The sequence below is a fragment of the Lutra lutra genome, chromosome 9, assembly GCF_902655055.1.
Source record: "Lutra lutra chromosome 9, mLutLut1.2, whole genome shotgun sequence".
NCBI classification, from domain to species: domain Eukaryota; kingdom Metazoa; phylum Chordata; class Mammalia; order Carnivora; family Mustelidae; genus Lutra; species Lutra lutra.
In genome coordinates this window covers 18,781,001-18,800,841 of record NC_062286.1, presented here as the reverse complement: position 1 = coordinate 18,800,841, position 19,841 = coordinate 18,781,001, and the positions used below count along the sequence as shown (strand labels likewise).

General features: G+C 40.9%; 1 protein-coding gene across 4 annotated transcripts in view; it reads right to left on the bottom strand.

The window, feature by feature from the left end:
* Positions 1–116: 116 nt before the first annotated feature.
* Positions 117–19,841, bottom strand: part of UBXN2A (UBX domain protein 2A) — a 55,278-nt gene continuing 35,553 nt past the window's right edge. For all 4 annotated transcript variants that reach the window (XM_047744459.1, XM_047744458.1, XM_047744460.1 and 1 more), the window contains exons 4-7: positions 19,629–19,735; positions 16,972–17,109; positions 15,129–15,284; positions 117–1,864 (exon numbers count right to left, since the gene is read on the bottom strand). In XM_047744459.1, coding sequence (XP_047600415.1) covers positions 1,672–1,864; positions 15,129–15,284; positions 16,972–17,109; positions 19,629–19,735 — 594 coding nt within the window. In that variant the 3' untranslated portion in view covers positions 117–1,671. The remainder of the gene's footprint in view (positions 1,865–15,128; positions 15,285–16,971; positions 17,110–19,628; positions 19,736–19,841) is intronic.

Here is a 19,841-nt window from a genome sequence, read left to right as displayed (position 1 = left end):
CATCCCAGATACCATGAATCAGAATGTGTGCGGCAGATGCTTGGAACAGATACTCTGAAGTGCTTCCCAAGTGATTCTTCCACTAAGACTCTAGAATCACTGTAAACTGCTTTGTGAGAATGGTTCTTGCAGGAGGTCCCTAAGTCAAACTATTTTCATAACTAAACTAAGACATTATTTGCGCCCGCCTTCTCTCGTGAATATACAGCAGCATTTACCAGAGGTCACACGATGTGCGACATCCAACAGAATGAAAGCTGAAGCAGATACAAGAGCCCATCTGTCTTTTCTAGGTCAGATGGTAAAGGCAGTTGCAAAAAATGGAATACAATGCCACTTTTCTCACTGAATTTTTTAGAAAATGCATTTTCAATAAAATGTGGTTTTATATTAACATGTGCTTATTATTTTTAATGAATAAATATTTTATAACTTATTTTCAGTATCATATATATATAACCCACATAAACAAAAGGTCTTAAGACCAAAAAGTTTGAGAACTGCTCTTTCCAGCAGACACCCAGGGCCCTGTGAACATTACTGCTGATAGGTATGGCTACTTAGTTCCTTGGCACATTCAATGTAAATTCTGCTTTAAGTAAGATTCAATAGGTAATTTGAAAAAAAAAAACTTCTTAAACTTATCTTCAGGTAAGGGAATTCAATCTGACAGTGAAATATAGTAGTCTAACCAGTTTGAATTAAAAGACTAAGATACAAAACATGTTTTCCTTGGTGGCATCAGAATGTAATAAATAATCCTTTAATATATACCCAGGTTGGCTCTGATATATATGGAATAGAAAGCCATACTTTATCTGATGCAGTTAAAAAATATTAAATAGCAATGTGTCAACACAAGCATTAGATTCTAAGTGAGTGGTAGCAAATGAAAGGCTAACTCAGAAATGTTAGCTAAAAACAAATCCCTAATTTTCAAAAGAAAACAAAATTAACGGCTGAACTAGGGTTCCTGCATAGAAAAGAAATTTTTAAAAATTACACTTCTTGAAAATGTCAAAATGTGAGTAGGCAGATTAATACTGACATTATACTAAGCTGCACAGTTTTATTCTTAAAATACATTTTAGATACTGTGCCAAATGAGTGTATTTCACCATTAGAAAGTAAAAATTGAGAACATTTTGAGGTTCAGGCATAGCTCTGGTGAAAGCAATTCCTTCCAGCCTTCTGACTGTATCTCAGATGTAAAATCATTACACTGATGTTTTTAACCTGCCATGTATAATTTTCTTAATATATTGTTATTTCAAAAATCTGAGACAGCTAACATCTGAACATACCACTGCTGGTTGGGAATATCTGAATGAATGGTGCTGTGAATACATTTGCTAATTTATACCACATTAAGATTCTATATGATATATAGTGATTTAATATACCTTATTGTTGAATAACTGGTATTTGAAAATAAGTGTAGTATTCCTTCTGAGCAGCTTTTTGGGAAAAGTGCACTGAATATAGTTTCCAGTCATGGTTCACTTTCCTAACTTGTACTTATTCAAAAATCTTCTCATCAGGAGGGAGTTAAATAGTGCTCAAACCAAAAGTCCAGTGAATCTCACTTCCTTTCCCTCATTTTGGTTTGGATGTTCATATACAACCATCATTTCTCTGCAAACTTTCCACTCAGTGTATCAAAAACCAATGTTATGAAAGTTCTCTAAAAGGTTCAGCGGTTTTTTGGAGTCTCTGAATGATTACAGCATTCTGTAAATCTGCTTCTTCCAATGTGAGTGTTTCATCTAGCAATCTGAGGAAAGGAAGAGCTGTGGCCAGGGAAAAGGGAGGACTTCTTTGAGATCCTTGGTATTTTTCGATGAAGTCTTTGATGTGGCTTATCCTGTAAAACAGCACAAACTATTAATATAATTTTATGAAAACCTGAGTAAATTTAAGGTAAGGTAATAAGCTGAAGATATCTTTCTAGTTATGTTAATACACGGGATAGTCAAATTATGATAGAACTGATCATTTGGGCCATCTTTTTATTTATTTTTTTTATTTTTTATTTTTTATTTTTTTTTAAGATTTTATTTATTTATTTGACAGATAGAGATCACAGGTAGGCAGCGAGACAGGCAGAGAGAGAGAGAGAGGAGGAAGCAGGTTCCCTACTGAGCAGAAAGCCTGATGTGGGGCTCGATCCCAGGACCCTGGGATCATGACCTGAGCCGAAGGCAGAGGCTTTAACCCACTGAGCCACCCAGGCGCCCCCAGGGGCCATCTTTTTAAAGGCTGATCCTGGATAGTAAGGAATTACTATTATCTTCAGTGTGACAAGGGTATTATGGTTACATTTTTATTTATGTTTTTAAATTTAATTAATATATATTATTAGTTTCAGAGGTAGAGTACAGTGACTCATCAGTCCTATATAGTTTTATGGTTACATTTTTATAGAGTACTTCCCTTTTAGAGTTATACATTAAAATATTTAATAGGAAACTATACAAAATCTAAGATTTCCTTGAAAACAGTTCACTAGAACTGAATGAGGAATTACTGTATCTTCTCTTTTGTTTGGGTACATGTGTGTATCTGGAAGTTCCTGTAATATAAAGTTTATTTATCTGTAACTGGTTCTAAATGGATCATATATGTACTACTATAGTACTATTACACAGATATAGGCTATGTCTCTTAAATACCAGGTCATGCTGTGTTTCAAACACAATTAGGAAAATTCCTAACTCAGTGTAGGTAGAATTTCAGTTACTGTAATCAACACTATAGTATCTGCAATTTTGGAGGTAGCTCAAAGTTATGTTCACCTAAATATGTATGTATGTATGTATTTTTAAAGATTTTATTTATTTGATAGAGAGACAATGAGAGAACACAAGCAGCAGGAATGGAAGAGGGAGAAGCAGGCCTCCTGCTGAGCATGGAGCCTGATGCGAGCTTGATCCCAGGACCCTGGGACCATGACCTGAGCTGAAGGCAGGCGCTTAACCACTAAGCCACCCAGGCACCCAACTTTCAATCACTTTTGATTCAGTCATAATGTGGTATACATTTTTCTCTTTTCTTTTTTTTTTTTTTTTTAAGATTTTATTTATTTGAGGGGCGCCTGGGTGGCTCATTGGGCTAAGTATCTGCCTTTGGCTCAGGTCATGATCTCAGGGTCCTGGGATCAAGCCCTGCATCGGGCTGTCTGCTCAGCAGGGAGCCTGCTTCCCCCACCTCCCCTGCCTGCCTCTCTGCCTACTTGTGATCTCTGTCAAATAAATAAAATCTTAAAAAAAATTATATTTATTTGTAAGAGAGAGAGAGAGAAAGCATGAGCAGGGTGAGAGGGAGAAGCGGGTTTCTCACTGAGCAGGGAGCCCAATGCGGGGCTTGATCCCAGGTCCCTGGGATCGTGACCAGAGCTGAAGGCAGATGCTTAACCAACAGCCACCCAGGTGCCCCTGGTACGTTTATTTTTCCACATAATACCAGCCCTCTGTATTAACGGGTGTGTTGATGATAAAGAACTTCTTTAAAAAAGAAACGGTCTCTGAGATGTTTTTTGTTCAGCTGAGACTTGTTCTGCATGTGTTGAGGCAGATGCCAAGAAAAAGATAATTATGTAATGACTGTCATGTGGTCAACCATGGATTTTAGGATAAACTCTCATTTCATAGGGGCTAAAATGCGAAAAAATGTTTAACTCAGAATTAATGAACTATGCCATTATCATGAAAAACAGAATTCTCCTAATCAATTCACAAAAATTCATTAACTGTCATTCTATTAAGCCTGTGTGAGTTGCCAAAAAAGTCTAGGACATAGTCTCATGTATTATTTGGGTACCAAAAGTTGGGATAACAAAAGGCTAAAGCTAACAGCAAATGTTATAAATATGAAAAGAAAACAGCAGGGCACTTGGGTGGCTCAGTTGGTTAAGCAACTGCCTTCGGCTCAGGTCATGATCCTGGGGTCCCAGCATCAAGCCCTACATTGGGCTCCCTGCTCCGCAGGGAGTCTGCTTCTCCCTCTGACTTCTCCTCTCTCACGCGCTCGCTCTCTCTCTCTCTCTCTCTCAAATAAATAAATCTTTTTTTTTAAAGTAAAGATTAAAGGAACCATGCAGTATAAATTTTTAGACATACACTATGATCTCTATGTTGTCATTAAGAGAATAAACAAATGCAGATCTAAAAAGCTGTAAGAGGGTAAAAATAGTTAGCATTAAGCTCAAATGGAGGCAAGAAAGGATGAATAAAGAGTAAGACAGGGTGCTGGGTGGTACAGTCAGTTAAGTGTTCAACTCTTGGTGTCTTCAGTGGGGCTCAGCAATCAGCATGGAGTCTGCTTAGAACAGTCTCTCTCTCTCCCTCTGCCCATATTCTCACCCCCAGATAAACAAATCTAAAAAAGAAAAAAGAAAAAAAAAAAAAGAATATAGAGGTGCCTGGGTGGTGCAGTCATTTGGGGACCCAACTCTTGGTTTCAACTAGGGTCATGATCTCAGAGTCGTGAGACTGAGCCCCGTGTGGGGCTCCATGATCAGCATGGAGTCGGCTTGGGATTATCTTTCCCTCTCCCTCTGCCCCTCCCACTCATGCTCACTCTCTCTAAAATAAAATAAATAAACCTTAAAAAAAAAAAAAAAGAAAGAAAGAAAAGGGCACCTAGGTGGCTCCGCAGGTTAAGCGTCTGTCTTGGGCTCAGGTTACGATCCCAGGGTCCTGGGATTGAGCCCCACATTGGGCTCCCTGCTCAGTGGAGAGTCTACTTCTCCCTCTCCCTCTGCCTGCCTCTCTTCCTGCTTGTACGCACAAGCCTGCTCTGTCAAGTAAATAAAATCTTAAAAAAAATAAAAAGACATGGGGTAAAGAGAAAACAAAGAGCAAGATAGTAGCCTTAAACTCAATTAGTTCAGGATATTATATATCAATGTCAAAAGTGGACTAAACATTCCAATTTACAAAGGGTGGTGGGGGGTGGCGGGGGGGCAGAGGGGTACCTGGCTGGCTAAGTCAGAAGAGCGTGAGACTCTTATCTCAGGGTTATGAGTTGGAGCCCCACACTGGGTGTAGAGATTACTAAAAGAAAAAAAAAAAAAAGCTTAAAAAGTTTTTTTAAAAATAAAAAACAAAGCCTGGGCCACCTCTGCTGTGGACCACGGCGAGATGGTGACCATCGCTGGGCTTGGGGAGGCTATGCAGGGAAGCAAGCCCAGTTAGCCAGAGCCGCCCCTGCCCTAGCAGCAGCATCAGGAATAAGCTATGGGAGCTGAGCCCAGAGAAGCAGCGGCACCCTTATGGATGGTGGGCACCTGAGCCCAGACTCGCCCACCTACGTCTTGCACCCGACAGAGTAGAATGATGGCCTCAATCCAATGATCCAGATCATTCACAGTGGAAAATTTAGACTGGATTATTTCTGGGCTGTCCTGCAGTGTGATGAAAGAAGTGAATGAGCATTTTTTTTTTTTTTAAAGAGATTTACTTACTCACTTGAGAGAGGGAGAGAGTGAATGGGTGCATGCGGACAGGGGCGGGGGAGAGGAGAAAATCTCCAGCAGGCTGCTTGCTGAGCGCAGAGCCCGAAGCGGGGCTCTACCCTACCACCCAAGATCATGACCTGAGTCACAATCAGGAGTTGGATGCTTAGGGGCGCCTGGGTGGCTCAGTGGGTTAAAGCCTCTGCCTTCGGCTCAGGTCGTGATCTCAGGGTCCTGGGATTGAGCCCCACATCAGGCTCTCTGCACAGCAGGGAGCCTGCTTCCTCTGCTCTCTCTCTGCCTGCCTCTCTGCCTACTTATGATCTCTGTCTGTCAAATAAATAAATAAAATCTTAAAAAAAAAAAAAAGAGTTGCATGCTTAACTGATGGAGCCATGCAGATGCCCTAGACGTGAACAAGCTTTTAAACTAACAGGAGATGATACTGAGTTAAAAGCAGCCAATTATGCAATGGGGCATTTTTAGAAAGTTCTCTTAAAGTCACCTCAAAATGACTGACAAGAGGAAAGGAACTACCCCACTGTAATATTTGAGAAACAGGCCAAAAACTATGAAGTTTAGCACCACAGGTATTAGTGGAATGAGGGCCCTGAGTTTATTGCCCATACTCTTGATTAGGATGCAAAGAATTACCACTGCTGGGAACATCAGCAATGGGTTATTCAGGAATTTAAGCTTTGGGATAATGAGCTGCAATATGTAGACCAATTTTTTTTTTTTTTTTAAAGATTTTATGTATCTGACAGAGAGTGCCAGCACAAGTAGGGGGAACAGCAGGCAGAGGGAGAGGGAGAAGCAGGCTCCCCGCCAATGCAGGGCTCAATCCCAGGACCCTGGGATCATGACCTGAGCCAAAGGCAGACACCTAACAAATGAGCCACCCAGACGCTCCAATGTAGACCAATTTCTTTTTTTCTGGGTGTTAGAACAGCACTTTTTTTTTAAAATTTTTATTTTTTAATAAACATATAATGTATTTTTATCCCCAGGGGTACAGGTCTGTGAATCGCCAGGTTTCACACTTCACAGCACTCACCATAGCACATACCCTCCCCAATGTCCATAACCCCACCACCTCTCCCGACCCCCCTCCCCACAGCAACCCTCAGTTTGTTTTGTGAGATTAAGAGTCACTTATGGTTTGTTGGGGTGACTGGGTGGCTCAGTGGGTTAAAGCCTCTGCCTTCGGCTCAGGTCATGGTCCCAGGATCCTGGGATTGAGCCCTGCAGCGGTTTCTCTGCTCAGCAGGGAGCCTGCTTCCCTTCCTCTCTCTCTGCCTGCCTCTCTACCTACTTGTGATCTCTGTCAAATAAATAAATAAAACCTTAAAAAAAAAAAGTCACTTATGGTTTGTGTAGACCAATTTCTTTTCTTTTTTTTTTTTTTTAAGATTTTATTTATTTATTTGAGAGAGAGACAGTGAGAGAGAGCATGAGTGAGGAGAAGGGCAGAGAGAGAAGCAGACTCCCTGTGGAGCTGGGAGCCAGATGCGGGACTTGATCCTGGGACTCCGGGATCATGACCTGGGCTGAAGGCAGTTGTCCAACCAACTGAGCCACCCAGGCGTCCCTGTGTAGACCAATTTCTTAAGGAGGATTTGAGAAATAACTGTCTGGACCCAAAGATATTTCATAATTTCTAACACTACTAGCTATACTGGAGAGAGAAGTCCTTTACACTCTAGGAATGATCAAAGTAGTACCACATAATCAAAGTGCATGCAACCATTTGGAAGGGATTTTACAGGACTGTGGTCTTTCCAAATATCCCAATCTACTAAATCCATTCCTTGATTGGCAACCAAGTCACAGGTCCCCCTAATTGCCTTTCTTGTGGACATTTAAGAAGACACTTTTTAAAAGATTTTTTTTTAAGATTTTATTTATTTGACAGACAAAGATCACAAGTAGGCAGAGAGGCAGGCAGAGAGAGAGGAGGAAGCAGGCTCCCTGCTGAGCAGAGAGCCCCATGTGGGGCTCGATCCCAGGAGCCTGGGATCATGACCTGAGCCAAAGGCAGAGGCTTTAACCCACTGAGCCACCCAGGTGCCCCTAAAAGATTTTATTTTTAATTAATCTCTACACTCAACATGGGGCTCGAACTCAACCCTTTGATCAAGAGTCACAAGCTCTAGGGGCGCCTGGGTGGCTCAGTGGGTTAAGCCGCTGCCTTCGGCTCAGGTCATGATCCCAGGTCCTGGGTTCGAGCCCCGCATCAGGCTTTCTGCTCAGCAGGGAGCCTGCTTCCTCCTCTCTCTCTGCCTGCCTCTCTGCCTACTTGTGATTTCTCTCTGTCAAATAAATAAATTAAAAAAAAAAAAAAAAAAGAGTCACAAGCTCTGACTGACTGAGCTTGTGAGCCAGCCAGCCACCACCCCAAGGAGGACACTCTTAATAAGCATTAGAGTTGTCCGAAATCCTGGCTTAAAAAAAAAAAGACACTTTAAGAAAGGAGTATTGGAGATATACTGAAGATCCTTTCAAAGCAAACACAGCATAGAAAGTGACCCAATGACAAACATATAGCATAACACCATCTAGAAAAAGTTGATGGAATGCTTTAATTTTTGAAGAGACTCTATCTACTACAGGAATTTCAAACTAAAGTGATCACTCCCGGGGCGCCTGGGTGGCTCAGTGGATTAAAGCCTCTGCCTTCGGCTCAGGTCATGATCCCAGGGTCCTGGGATCGAGCCCCGCATCGGGCTCTCTGCTCGGCAGGGAGCCTGCTTCCCTCTCTCTCTCTCTGCCTGCCTCTCTGCCTACTTGTGATCTCTGTCAAAAAAAAATAAATAAAATCTTAAAAAAAGAAAAAAAGTCTATTTCTAAAGTGATCACTCCCTTTGCCTGTGGTATAAAACATGCACTGCACCGCTTTTTAAGAACCAACTGTGAGGGTGCCTGGGTGGCTCAGTTGGTTAAGTAAACTGCCTTTGGCTCAGGGTCATGATCCTGGAATCTCGGGATCGAGTCCCGCATCTGGCTCTGAGCTCAGCGGGGAGCTGGCTTCTCCCTCACCCTTCCCCTCTCATGCCCTCTCTCACTCAAATAAAAAAGTCTTTAAAAAAACAAAACAAAGGGGCACCTGGGTGGCTCAGTGGGCTAAAGCCTCTGCCTTTGGCTCAGGTCATGATCCCAGGGTCTGGGATCGAACCCCACATCGGGCTCTCTGCTAGGCAGGGAGCCTGCTTCCTTTCCTCTCTCTGCCTCTCTCTGCCTACTTGTGATCTCTCTGTCTGTCAAATAAATAAATAAAATCTTAAAAAAAAAATCTCCCTCATCTTATAAAAAACAAAACAAAACAAAACAATTGTGATGCTTCTTGGGTGCTGCTATTCAGACTGGCACCTTGATTATTTTATTTTACTCATTTATTTTTTGAAGATTTTATTTATTTGACAGAGAGAGAGCACAGGCAGGCAAGGGGGCAGGAAGAGGGAGAGAAGTAGGCTCTACACTGAGCAGGGAGCCCAATGTGGGGCTCGATCCCAGGACCCTGAGAGCATGACCTGAGCCTAAGGGAGATGCTTTTCAGACTAAGCCACCCAGGCACCCCTAATTATTTATAAAGCAAAGTAATTTGGGGGGAGAAGAAATAGTCTCAAGAAGGAACTTCTGTATATTTACTCAATCCCTTAGCATCAGCTCCTCCATAAAGGGAATATGGGTCAGGATCTGCAGCATTAATGAGTGCAAGTAACTTGTATGTAATGGATATAATGTAACTTAAATTTTAGTTCAGGAAGCAAGGAATGCAACTGTTACTTCTGGGCTACTAAGCCAAACTAACGAATCCCAAAAGAATGGTTTTATAATAAAATTACAGATGTATCCTAAAAACTTTTTAAATTTAAAATTAAAAAATAAAAACAAAGTCTGATTAATAATCAGTTAATAAATACTGTTGGCCAGAGTTTTTCAAATGCTTTAGTCATTCAAGAAAAGAAAAATCTAGGTGACTATTTGTTACTAAAAATGTTGCAAGTATTCTTCTAGACAAAGAAGTTGAAATTATTTTATTTCCCTGAAAATACAGAAACTTAGATTGGAATAACAAATCCTCTCTTCCATTTTTCACATGTTTAGGTTGCCTTCCTCCCATCTGAAAGAACTTGGGTCACAGAAGAACATCCGAAGGCACCATTTAAACATATGCTGCTTCTATTACTGGGGCACCTGAGTGGCTCAAGCAGTTAAGTGATGGACTGCTGATTTCCGCTCAGGTCATGATCTCAGGGTTATGAGATAGAACTCCACGCTGGGTGTGGAGTCTGCATAAGATTATCTCTCTCCCCTGTGGCCCCTCCCCACCCTCTCTTATAAAGAAATTGTTGGGACGCCTGGGTGGCTCAGTTGGTTAAGCAGCTGCCTTCGGCTCGGGTCATGATCCCGGAGTCCTGGGATCGAGTCCCACATCGGGCTCCTTGTTCTGTGGGGAGCCTGCTTCTCCCTCTGCCTCTGCCTGCCACTCTGTCTGCCTGTGCTCGCTCTCTCTCTCTCTCTCTGACAAATAAAATCTTTAAAAAAAAAAAAAAATTGTTAAAAAATTATGAACACATGCTTCTTTTATTATTATGATCATCAGCTCTCTGATTCTTGCTGTGTAGGGTAGTTTGCTATTTAGAAATAATGTAAGTGAAATGCCTTGAAGAGAGCCTAATATATAGAAAACATTCAATAGGTAGTAGCTAAAAACAAAACACAAAACAAGAATCAAAAAAGACTGTTAACCTAGACATAAAAACTATACTCAAGTAACTATTGACAAGAAATACCTTTAAATATACAGAAACATAAATACATAGATATAATGAAATTAAAGAGAAAGATATGTACACCATGCAAGCATTAATCATAAAGAGGCTTATGTGACTATATTAATATCAGGTAAAGTAAACAATGACAAAAAATTATCAGGGATTAAAAGGGACATTTCTCAGTGTTAAAAAGGTCAACTAATCAGAAAAAAACTGCAATTTTACCTCTGTACAGTCCTAACTACAGAGCTTTAACATATATAAAGTAAATTTTAACAGAAAGAAAGGAGAAAGAGACAAATCCACAATTATAGCTGTAGATTTTAGGACAGCTCTACCGCTAACTGATAAAATACGCAGGAAAATAAAGAAGTAACTCAATTTTATTAAAAAGTAATAGTAATTAGGGGTGCCTGGGTGGTTCAGTGGGTTAAGCCTCTGCCTTCGGCTCAGGTCATGATCTCAGGGTCCTGGGATCAAGCCCCACATCAGGCTCTCTGCTCTTCCTCTGTCTCTGTCTGCCTCTCTGCCTACTTGTGATCTCTCTCTGTCAAATAAATAAGTAAAACCTTAAAAATAAATAAATAAAAAGTAATAGTAATTAAGAGAAAGTGGAGGGGTGCCTGGGTGGCTCAGTCCATTAAGCGTGTGCCTTCGGCTCAGGTCATAATCCCGGGATCCTGGGATCGAGCCCCACATCAGGCTCCCTGCTCGGCAGGTAGCCTGCTTCTCCCTCTCCCACTCCCCCTGCTTGTGTTCTGTTCCTCTGCTCACTGTCTCTGTCTGTCAAATAAATAAATAAAATCTTAAAAAAGAGAGAGAGAGAGAGAGAGAACATGGAGTTGGCAAAAGCAAAGTTAGATGAACCCTCAAATAGAATGAAGAGCCCAAAACAGATCATCTGCTTTACAAAAAAGATTTTACAGCAGTTAGGTCAGGAAATTAGTCTTTTCTACAAAGTGTACAATAAACAGGACTTGGCCATGTGACTTGCTCTAGTCAATGGGATGTTAGTACAGTGATACAAGTAAATGCGCTTGTGCCTCTGTCCCTGTTATGAGGACACTGACAAGCAGGGTGCTGATTCAAGGATGAGACACAGGAGTAGACCTAGACTCAGATCTGTAGCTTAAACTAGTGCTCCCTTAAATGATCTGCAAACATATGAATGAGCCCAGCTGAGATCAGCAAATCCACATCAACTGACACATAATACTTTTTATTCCATGCCATGAGATTTGTCTGGCTGTTTACTGAGCAATGCTGACTGATACATCCACATAAACAAATAGAAACCTAGAACACTACTAACAAAAAAGGATGGATAACTGATTTCATATAATGGAATATAGTATAGAAAATAAATGAGGGACAGCAATACAAATCAACATGGATGAGTCTCAAAAAAAATTGTAGTATAACACATATGATTCCATTCATGTCGATTTTAAATAAAAAGCAAAACAACATTTCTTTCCCCTTACTGAACCTGATCCAAAAGCCACTAGGAGCACAGAACATGGGAGCCAGAAATGATGATAAGAGTTGAGGTTGCCCAGAACAGGTAATCAGTCTAAGCAGGGTTCAGAAGGCATCTGTACAGGAAAGCTGCCCACCTGCCTGGTGTCAGAGCCTGAGAAGCAGAAGGAGGGTGTCAGTGCAGGGGGAGGTAAGGCAGGGGTGGTCAGAGTGTAAGCAAGGTTAGGGGTATGTCCTACAAAAGTTGTCCAGGACAGAGTGTCAGAAGCAAAGTAGGGTGAGGAATATATCCAAATTGAGGGGTAGGAGAAGAAGTGGCCTGGAGTGGGCTGGAAGAGCAGCCAACTGCAGCATGTCAGAACCAGGAAGGGGTGAAGAGACTAAGCAGGCATGGGGGAGAAGAGGGGTACTGAGTGTCAGAGCCAGAGAGCATGAAGAAGTCACTGACACTGGGTGTTGAAGTGGCCTGGGGGATGTGTCAGAGATGCAGCAGGAAGAGAAAGGAACTGAAATGGGAACTCAATCAGGATAAAGACCAAGCAGAGTGAAGAATTCTTCAAGTGGGGGAGGTGGCAACAGGGAAAAAAGAGACTGGTTACATAGAGGAGGATTAATCAATCAGTAAATATATTAAGAATAATCGAGGGGTGCCTGGGTTGCTCAGCTGGTTAACCAAGTCTGACTCTTGGTTTTGGCTCGGGTCATGATCTCGGGGTCCTGGGATTGAGCCCAGCATTGGCTCCATGCTTGGTGGGGAGTCTGAGGATTTCTCTCCTTCTATCCCTCCCCTTACCATTACTACAATAAATAAATAAATAAATCTTAAAAAAATAAAAAAATTGAAGCCCGGCTATTCACTGTGGAAGAAATTAAGTTATACATATGGAAAGGAAAAAACTGGAATAAACTCAATGGTGGTTTATTGAGTCTGGAGGTATCTATGTGAACTCATGCTTTTCATTATGCAAAGACATAGAAAATACACATGTAAATGGGTACGTATGTATATATATGTATGTGTGTATACAGTTATAGCTCTCTCCACTCAGAAAGCCTGGGAGTGGTGCCATCAAGCAGTAAGCATACCTACTTCCCAGATCCTGGCTTCTCGGCACCACTGTCCACTAAAAAGAACAAGGGTTTCTTAGAAAAAGTATGATGAACTATTATTTCAAATTGAGACGTGACACCTAAAAGGTAATGTGTGATTCTGAATGGCCTTTGAGTAAAAAGGATGATATCAGATTAAATGGCAAACTTTGAATAGGGCCCAAATATTAGCTCATAGAAGTGTATTAATGTTAAATTCTCAAATGGCCAAAAATGTGGTTATATGTGATAAAGTCTCTGTGGGAAACACAAACACACAAAAGTATTTTGGTTGGGGACGCGTGGGTGGCTCAGTTGGTTAAGTGGCTTGCCTTCAGCTCAGGTCATGATCCCAGCATCCTGGGATCGAGTCCCACATCGGGCTCCTTGCTCATCAGGAAGCCTGCTTCTCCCTCTGCCTCTGCCTGCCACTCTGTCGGCCTGTGCTCACTCTCTCTGACACACACACAAGAAAGTATTTTGGGTGATGGTCATCAGATTAGCAACTTACTCTTGAAGCCTATGGGAAAAAAAATTCTTTATAGTGTTTTTAAAACTTTTCTATTTATGATTTTATTTTTAAGATTTATTTATTTCAGGCAGAGTGGGAGCAGGGGGTAGGGGGAAGAATAGAAGGGAAGAAAAAGGGGAAGGAGATGGGGTACTTGGGTGGCTCAGGGGGTTAAACCTCTGCCTTCAGCTCAGGTCATCTCAGGGTCCTGAAATTGGGGCCCATTTCCAGCTCTCTGCTCAGCAAGGAGCCTGCTTCTCCCCCCCACCCACCCACCCCACTGCTGCTCTGCCTACTTGTGATCTCTCTCTATCAAATAAATAAAATCTTAAAAAAAAAAAAAAAAAAGGAAGGGAAGGAGAAGGATGGGTAAAGAATGTCAAGCAGACCAGCACTAAGCGCAGAGTCAACTAAGGGTTCGATCTCATGACCCAGAAACCATGACCAAGCAGAAACCAAGAGCTAGATACTTAACTGACTGAGCCACCCTGGAGCCCCAATTTATGATTTTTTTAAAAAATTTAGTTATTTGACAGAAAGAGAGAGAGAGCACAAGCTGGCAGAGTAGCACGCAGAGGGAGAAGGAGAAGCAGGCTTCCTGATGAGTAAGGATCCTGACATGGGGCTCGATCCACATATGTCTTTGGCTCAGGTCATGATCCCAGGGTCCTGGGATCATGACCTGAGCCAAAGGTAGTTGCTTAACCAACTGAGCCACCCAGGTGCCCCTTTATGACTGTTTTAAAATTCAAACTAATTACTTGAAAATGAGCAAAACAATTCAGTATTTTTTTAAGATATGTCTGTACTTGATAAAACTATGAATAAAAGCAGAAAATGATTAACATAAATTCAGAATACAGTATGTCTTGCACAAAATGAAAAGAGATATGATCAGGGAAAAGGCACATAAGGTATACTAAAATATATTCTGAGCTAGTTATGTTTGTGTGTGTGTGTGTGTGTGTGTGTGCGCGCGTTTTTAAAGACAGTGTGTGGGGAGAGGCAAAGGGAAAGGTGGGGAGAGAAAGAATCTTTTTTTTTTTAAGATTTTATTTATTTATTTGAGGGAAAAAGGAGAGACAGAAAGAACATGAGCATGGAGGGGGTTGACGGAGAGGGAAAAGCAGGCTTCCCGAGGCACAGGGAGCCTGAGGTGGGGCTCAATTCCAGGACCCTGGGATCATGACCTGAGCTACAGGCAGATGTTTAACTGACTGAGCCACCCAGGTTCCCCTAGGTATGTAATTTTATTATTTTTTTAAAGATTTTATTTGTCTGAGACAGAGAGCATAAGCAGGGAGAGCAGCAGAGGTAGGAGCAGACTCCATGCTGAGAAGGGAAGGCTGACACGGGGCTCAAATCCAGGACCTGGAATCATGACCTGAGCTGAAGACAGATGCTTAAGTGACTGAGCCACCCAGGTACCCCAAGTGTTCAACTCTTGATTTCGGCTTGGGTCATGACCTCAGGGCTGTGAGACAGAATCATGTGTTGGGCTTCACACTCATGAGGGAGTCTGCTTAAGATTCTCTCTCTTCTTCTCCCTCCGTCCTTCCCCTCCTGAAATAAATAAATCTTAAAAGAAAAAAAAAACTACGTATCTAGTTATACAGGAAGGCCAATCAATTGATAAAAATGATAATCCATAAAACCAACTGAAAGTACTTCATTAATGTCCAAAAACTTCTATTGTCATGACATATTGTTTAGAGAACTGGTAAGATCCTTGGTTAGTTCTTAAAAACTGCTAACTGAACTGAAAAGAAATTTAAACATGAAAAAATTCAGACAAATAATGAAATGAAAGACTCACCTGTGAGAAATGTTAAATTTCTGGACAATCCTTTTTCCATTGGCTAACCAGATCTGTACATTAGTGATGGGTTCCAGATTGTTTAGTTGAACGGACAAATTATTTTTATTCTCAACTTCAATACTCCTTGCCTTAGAAACAATTTTTGGTGTGGCACTAAGAAAAGCCAGACAACAAAGTCAGGTGCAAGTTGTTCATTAAGCAGAACTTAATCACTGAACAAATACTATAAAACTTTTACATTAAGTGTACCTTTTAGGAAGTTATTACAGTCACAGCTGTTTCCTGAATAATAACATAAAGATACTAATATTACTTATGTCCTTCATATATGATGAATGTAGGATCCTAGTGAAATTATACATATCCAAGTAATTTGTAAGACTGTAGAGTGCTATGTAAATATATTATAATTATTTTAATAGTGCCTTACAGAATAGACAATTTAATAGGGTTGAAAGATCTATAGGCTTTACCTTTATCTACTACTCCCCAGGTTAAAATTTCCTTAAGAAATAAGTTCTTAAAACAAAAATAAATAAACAAGTAAAACAAAACAAAAACAAAGTCGGGGAGTAGGCTGGGCTGGCTCAGTTGGAAGAGCTTGTGACTGGGATTCTTGATAAAAGGTCATGAGTTTGAGCCCCATGTTAGGTGTTAAGAATATTTAAATAAATGAATAAATAAAAACACTAACAAAATTCTAAGTTCTTTATAGAAATTAGTCCTTGGATTATAAAGGGGGAAACAAATGAAGCAAAGTATTTCCTGGTCATTCTGTAAGTCACATGTGAGTATTTTTTTTTTTTTTTTAAGATTTTATTTATTTATTTATTTGACAGACAGAGATCACAAGCAGGCAGAGAGGCAGGCAGAGAGAGAGGAGGAAGCAGGCTCCCTGCTGAGCAGAGAGCCCAATGCAGGGCTCGATCCCAGGACCCTGAGATCATGACCTGAGCCAAAGGCAGCGGCTCAACCCACTGAGCCACCCAGGCGCCCCTCACATGTGAGTATTTTTATATGTGTGGATGAATATACAGATAATTTTATCAATCTTGATAATCTATGAGAATTCATCAAAATAATCACACACCTGGGTGCCTGGGTGGCTCAGTGGGTTAAGCCGCTGCCTTCGGCTCAGGTCATGATCTCGGGGTCCTGGGATCAAGTCCCGCATCGGGCTCTCTGCTCAGCAGGGAGCCTGCTTTGCTTCCCTTCCTCTCTCTCTGCCTGCCTCTCTGCCTACTTGTGATCTCTCTCTGTCAAATAAATAAATAAATAAAATCTTTAAAAAAAAAATAATCACACACCTAACCTCTTTGTAAACTGTCATAAAGCATAGTTAGATATGATGAAGACTACAAAATTTAACAATTAAAGGCTGTGATAGGGGTACTAATTTTATTATGCATTTTTCATTTTTATTACCACAAAATTCAGATACGTAATATAGAACATAAATGCTAAAGGCACTGATAACTATAAAATGTAACCCTATAGTCTGAAGCTAGCATATGTACTCTGTAACATTAATGGCTATGCTCAAATTGGTGGGTGCAAAGGAGAAAAATGATTTACCCATCAATTCTGTCTGAAGTCCTCAGTAATACAGGTCCTTTAATTTGGTAAAATCGAAAAAGCCTTCATGATTTTTTAGTGTACTGCCAGCATATGTTAATTTACACTAAGATAAACAGGAGTCCTCATAAAAGTTAACATAAAAAAATCTCATTTCCAATGCGAGAAATGATAAGCTCTACAGAGCGGGTCTGTATCATAAAATAATGACAAGCTGAACATTAGTCAAACCTGTATGTGGAAAGCACATTATGAGCCCACTCACCTTCCTAGTCTGTGACCCTGTCCTGAGAAGGGCTGGAATACAGGCTTCGTTGACATACATACTTCATTTTTTTTGTCTTCAACTTTAACATCCACCTCCTCTTTATCAAAAATTCCCTGTAATTCCAAAGGTAACTCCCTTGGAAGGTAAAGAAACAAAGTGATAAAGCTCCCAATTTTTTTTCTTTCTCCAAAAAACTTACTCTCAGAATGCAAACAGAATTGAAAAATATATAGAAATAAGACACATATAATCTTTACAATAAAAAAAACTAAATGTGGGGCGCCTGGGTGGCTCAGTGGGTTAAAGCCTCTGCCTCAGCTCAGGTCATGATCCCAGATTCCTGGGATCGAGCCCCGCATCGGGCTCTCTGCTTAGCAGGGAGCCTGCTTCTTCCTCTCTCTCTCTCTGCCTGCCTCTCTGCCTACTTGTGATCTCTATCTGTCAAATAAACAAAATTTAAAACAAAACAAAACAAAACAAAACAAAAACTAAATGTAATTTTTAAAAAAGATTCTGTTTATTATTCATTTGAGAGAGAGACAGAGATAGTGAGTGAGAGCATGAGCAGGGAGGAAACAGGCTCCCTGCTGGGGGCTGAACCAAATGAACCATCCAGGTGCCTCTCAATGTAGCTTAATTTTTAAGACTTTATTTTCAAGTAACCTTAATACCCAAATGGGGCTCAAACACACATCCCTGAGATCAAGAGTTGCAGGCTCAGGTCATGATCCCACGGTCCTAGGACCAAGCTGCGCTGGGCTCCCTGCTCAACAGGGAGCCTGCTTGGACGTTCTCTCCCTCTGCCTTCCCCCCGCTTGAAGGAGCATGCGCTCTCTCTCTCAAATAAGTCAGTCTTTATTTATTATTATTATTTTAAGATTTTATTTATTTATTGAGAGAATAAGAAAGGGAGAGAGAGAGCATGAGAGGGAGGAGGGTCAGAGGGAGAAGCAAACTCAGGGACCTCCTACCCCATGAGGGATTACATCCTGAGACTCTGGAATCATGACCTAAAAAAGCAGCTGCTTAACCGACGGAGCTACCCAGGTACCCCTATTTTTTATTATTTTAAAAAGATTTTATTTACTTGACAGAGAGAGTAGGAGAATACAAGCAGGGGGAGCAGCAGAAGGAGAGGGAGAAGCTGGCTCTCCACCAAGTAGAGAGCCTGATGTGGGGCTCAATCCCAGGACCCTGGGATCATAACCTAAGCCAAAAGCAAAAGCTTAACCATCTGAGACACCCAGGTGCCCCTAAATAGATCTTTAGAAAATAATAATAGGTGTACCCAGATGGTTCACTCGGTTAAGCACCAGACTCGATTTTGGCTCAGGTCATCATCTCAGGGTCGTGGGATCGATTCTGCATTGAGCCCCACATGGGGCTCTGCGTGGGGCTCCACACTTAGCAGGGAGTCTGCTTCTTTCCTTCTTCTGCTGCCCCCCTCTCGGTGCACACATGCTCTCTCTCTGAAAATAAATAAGTCTTTAAAAAAAAAAAATAGGGACACCAGAGTGGTTTAGTCCATTGAGCGTCTGCCTTTGACTCAGGTCATGATACCAGGGTCCTAGGATTGAGCCCTGTATCAGGCCAGCCAGCCAGGCACCCCCAACATGGAACTCTTGTTGATCTTGCAGTCGTGAGTTCAAGCCCCATGTTGGGCCTATAGCATACTTCAAGACAAAACAAAACAAAACCCGGCAAAACTGGTGTTACAACTCCTAGATTTTTCTCTATACATACATTAAAACTCCATGTAATTACTTCATTTTTCCACAAATGGTACTGATCTATATACACTATTCAGTATTCTGTGAACTGTTTTTTTTTTTTTAATTTTTTTAAAAAAGATTTTATTTATTTACTTGACAGAGAAAGGCACAGTGAGAGAGGGAACACAAACAGGGGGAGTGGGTGAGGGAAAAGCAGGCTTCCTGCTGAGCAGGGAGCCCAATGTGGGGCTCGATCCCAAGACCTGGGATCATGACCTGACCCTAAAGCAGATGCTTAACAACTGAGCCACCCAGGTACTCCTGCAAACTGTTTTTTAAAAACAATATACCACAGAAATATTCCCATGTTAATATACAAATGTCATTCATTGGGGCGCCTGGGTGGCTCAGTGGGTTAAGCCGCTGCCTTCGGCTCAGGTCATGATCCCAGGTCCTGGGTTCGAGCCCCACATCGGGCTTTCTGCTCAGCAGGGAGCCTGCTTCCTCCTCTCTCTCTGCCTGCCTCTCTGCTTACTTGTGATTTCTCTCTGTCAAATAAATAAATAAAATCTTTAAAAAAACAAACAAACAAAAAAAACAAATGTCATTCATTTTACCAAATGCATGCTATTCTGTTATTAAGTAGATAAAATGGTACAAATATATTAAAGGTCCCTTTTTTCTTACTGATTTTTAAAAATTATGTACATATTCCATCTGCATTTCATATATGTAACAAGTATCCCCAGTCCAGCACTTGTCTTCTGACTATATGTAAGTGTCTTTTGGTATACAGAAGTTTTTAATAGTTACATAATGAAATTTATCCATATTTTTATAGTGCTTCTGGGATTCATGCCCACTACAGTTATATTCAATAACATGGATTCTTCCAAATGAAACATGCCTAAAATAATCCTTCTATTTACAAAGACTACTTACCCTTTTTTGATGGAGTTCAGAAACTGCTGACTTGCACCATCAGAGTAACTTCTGAAATCATCATTGACTGTGAATCCATTTTTCCATAATTTTATACTTATATCCACCTACAAAGCAGTTAAACAAAATGCATTATTAATAAAATATTCTAGATTAAAAGTCTGAAAATTTTTCTATTGTATATATTTTATGTATCATTCCTTTGTAAAAACT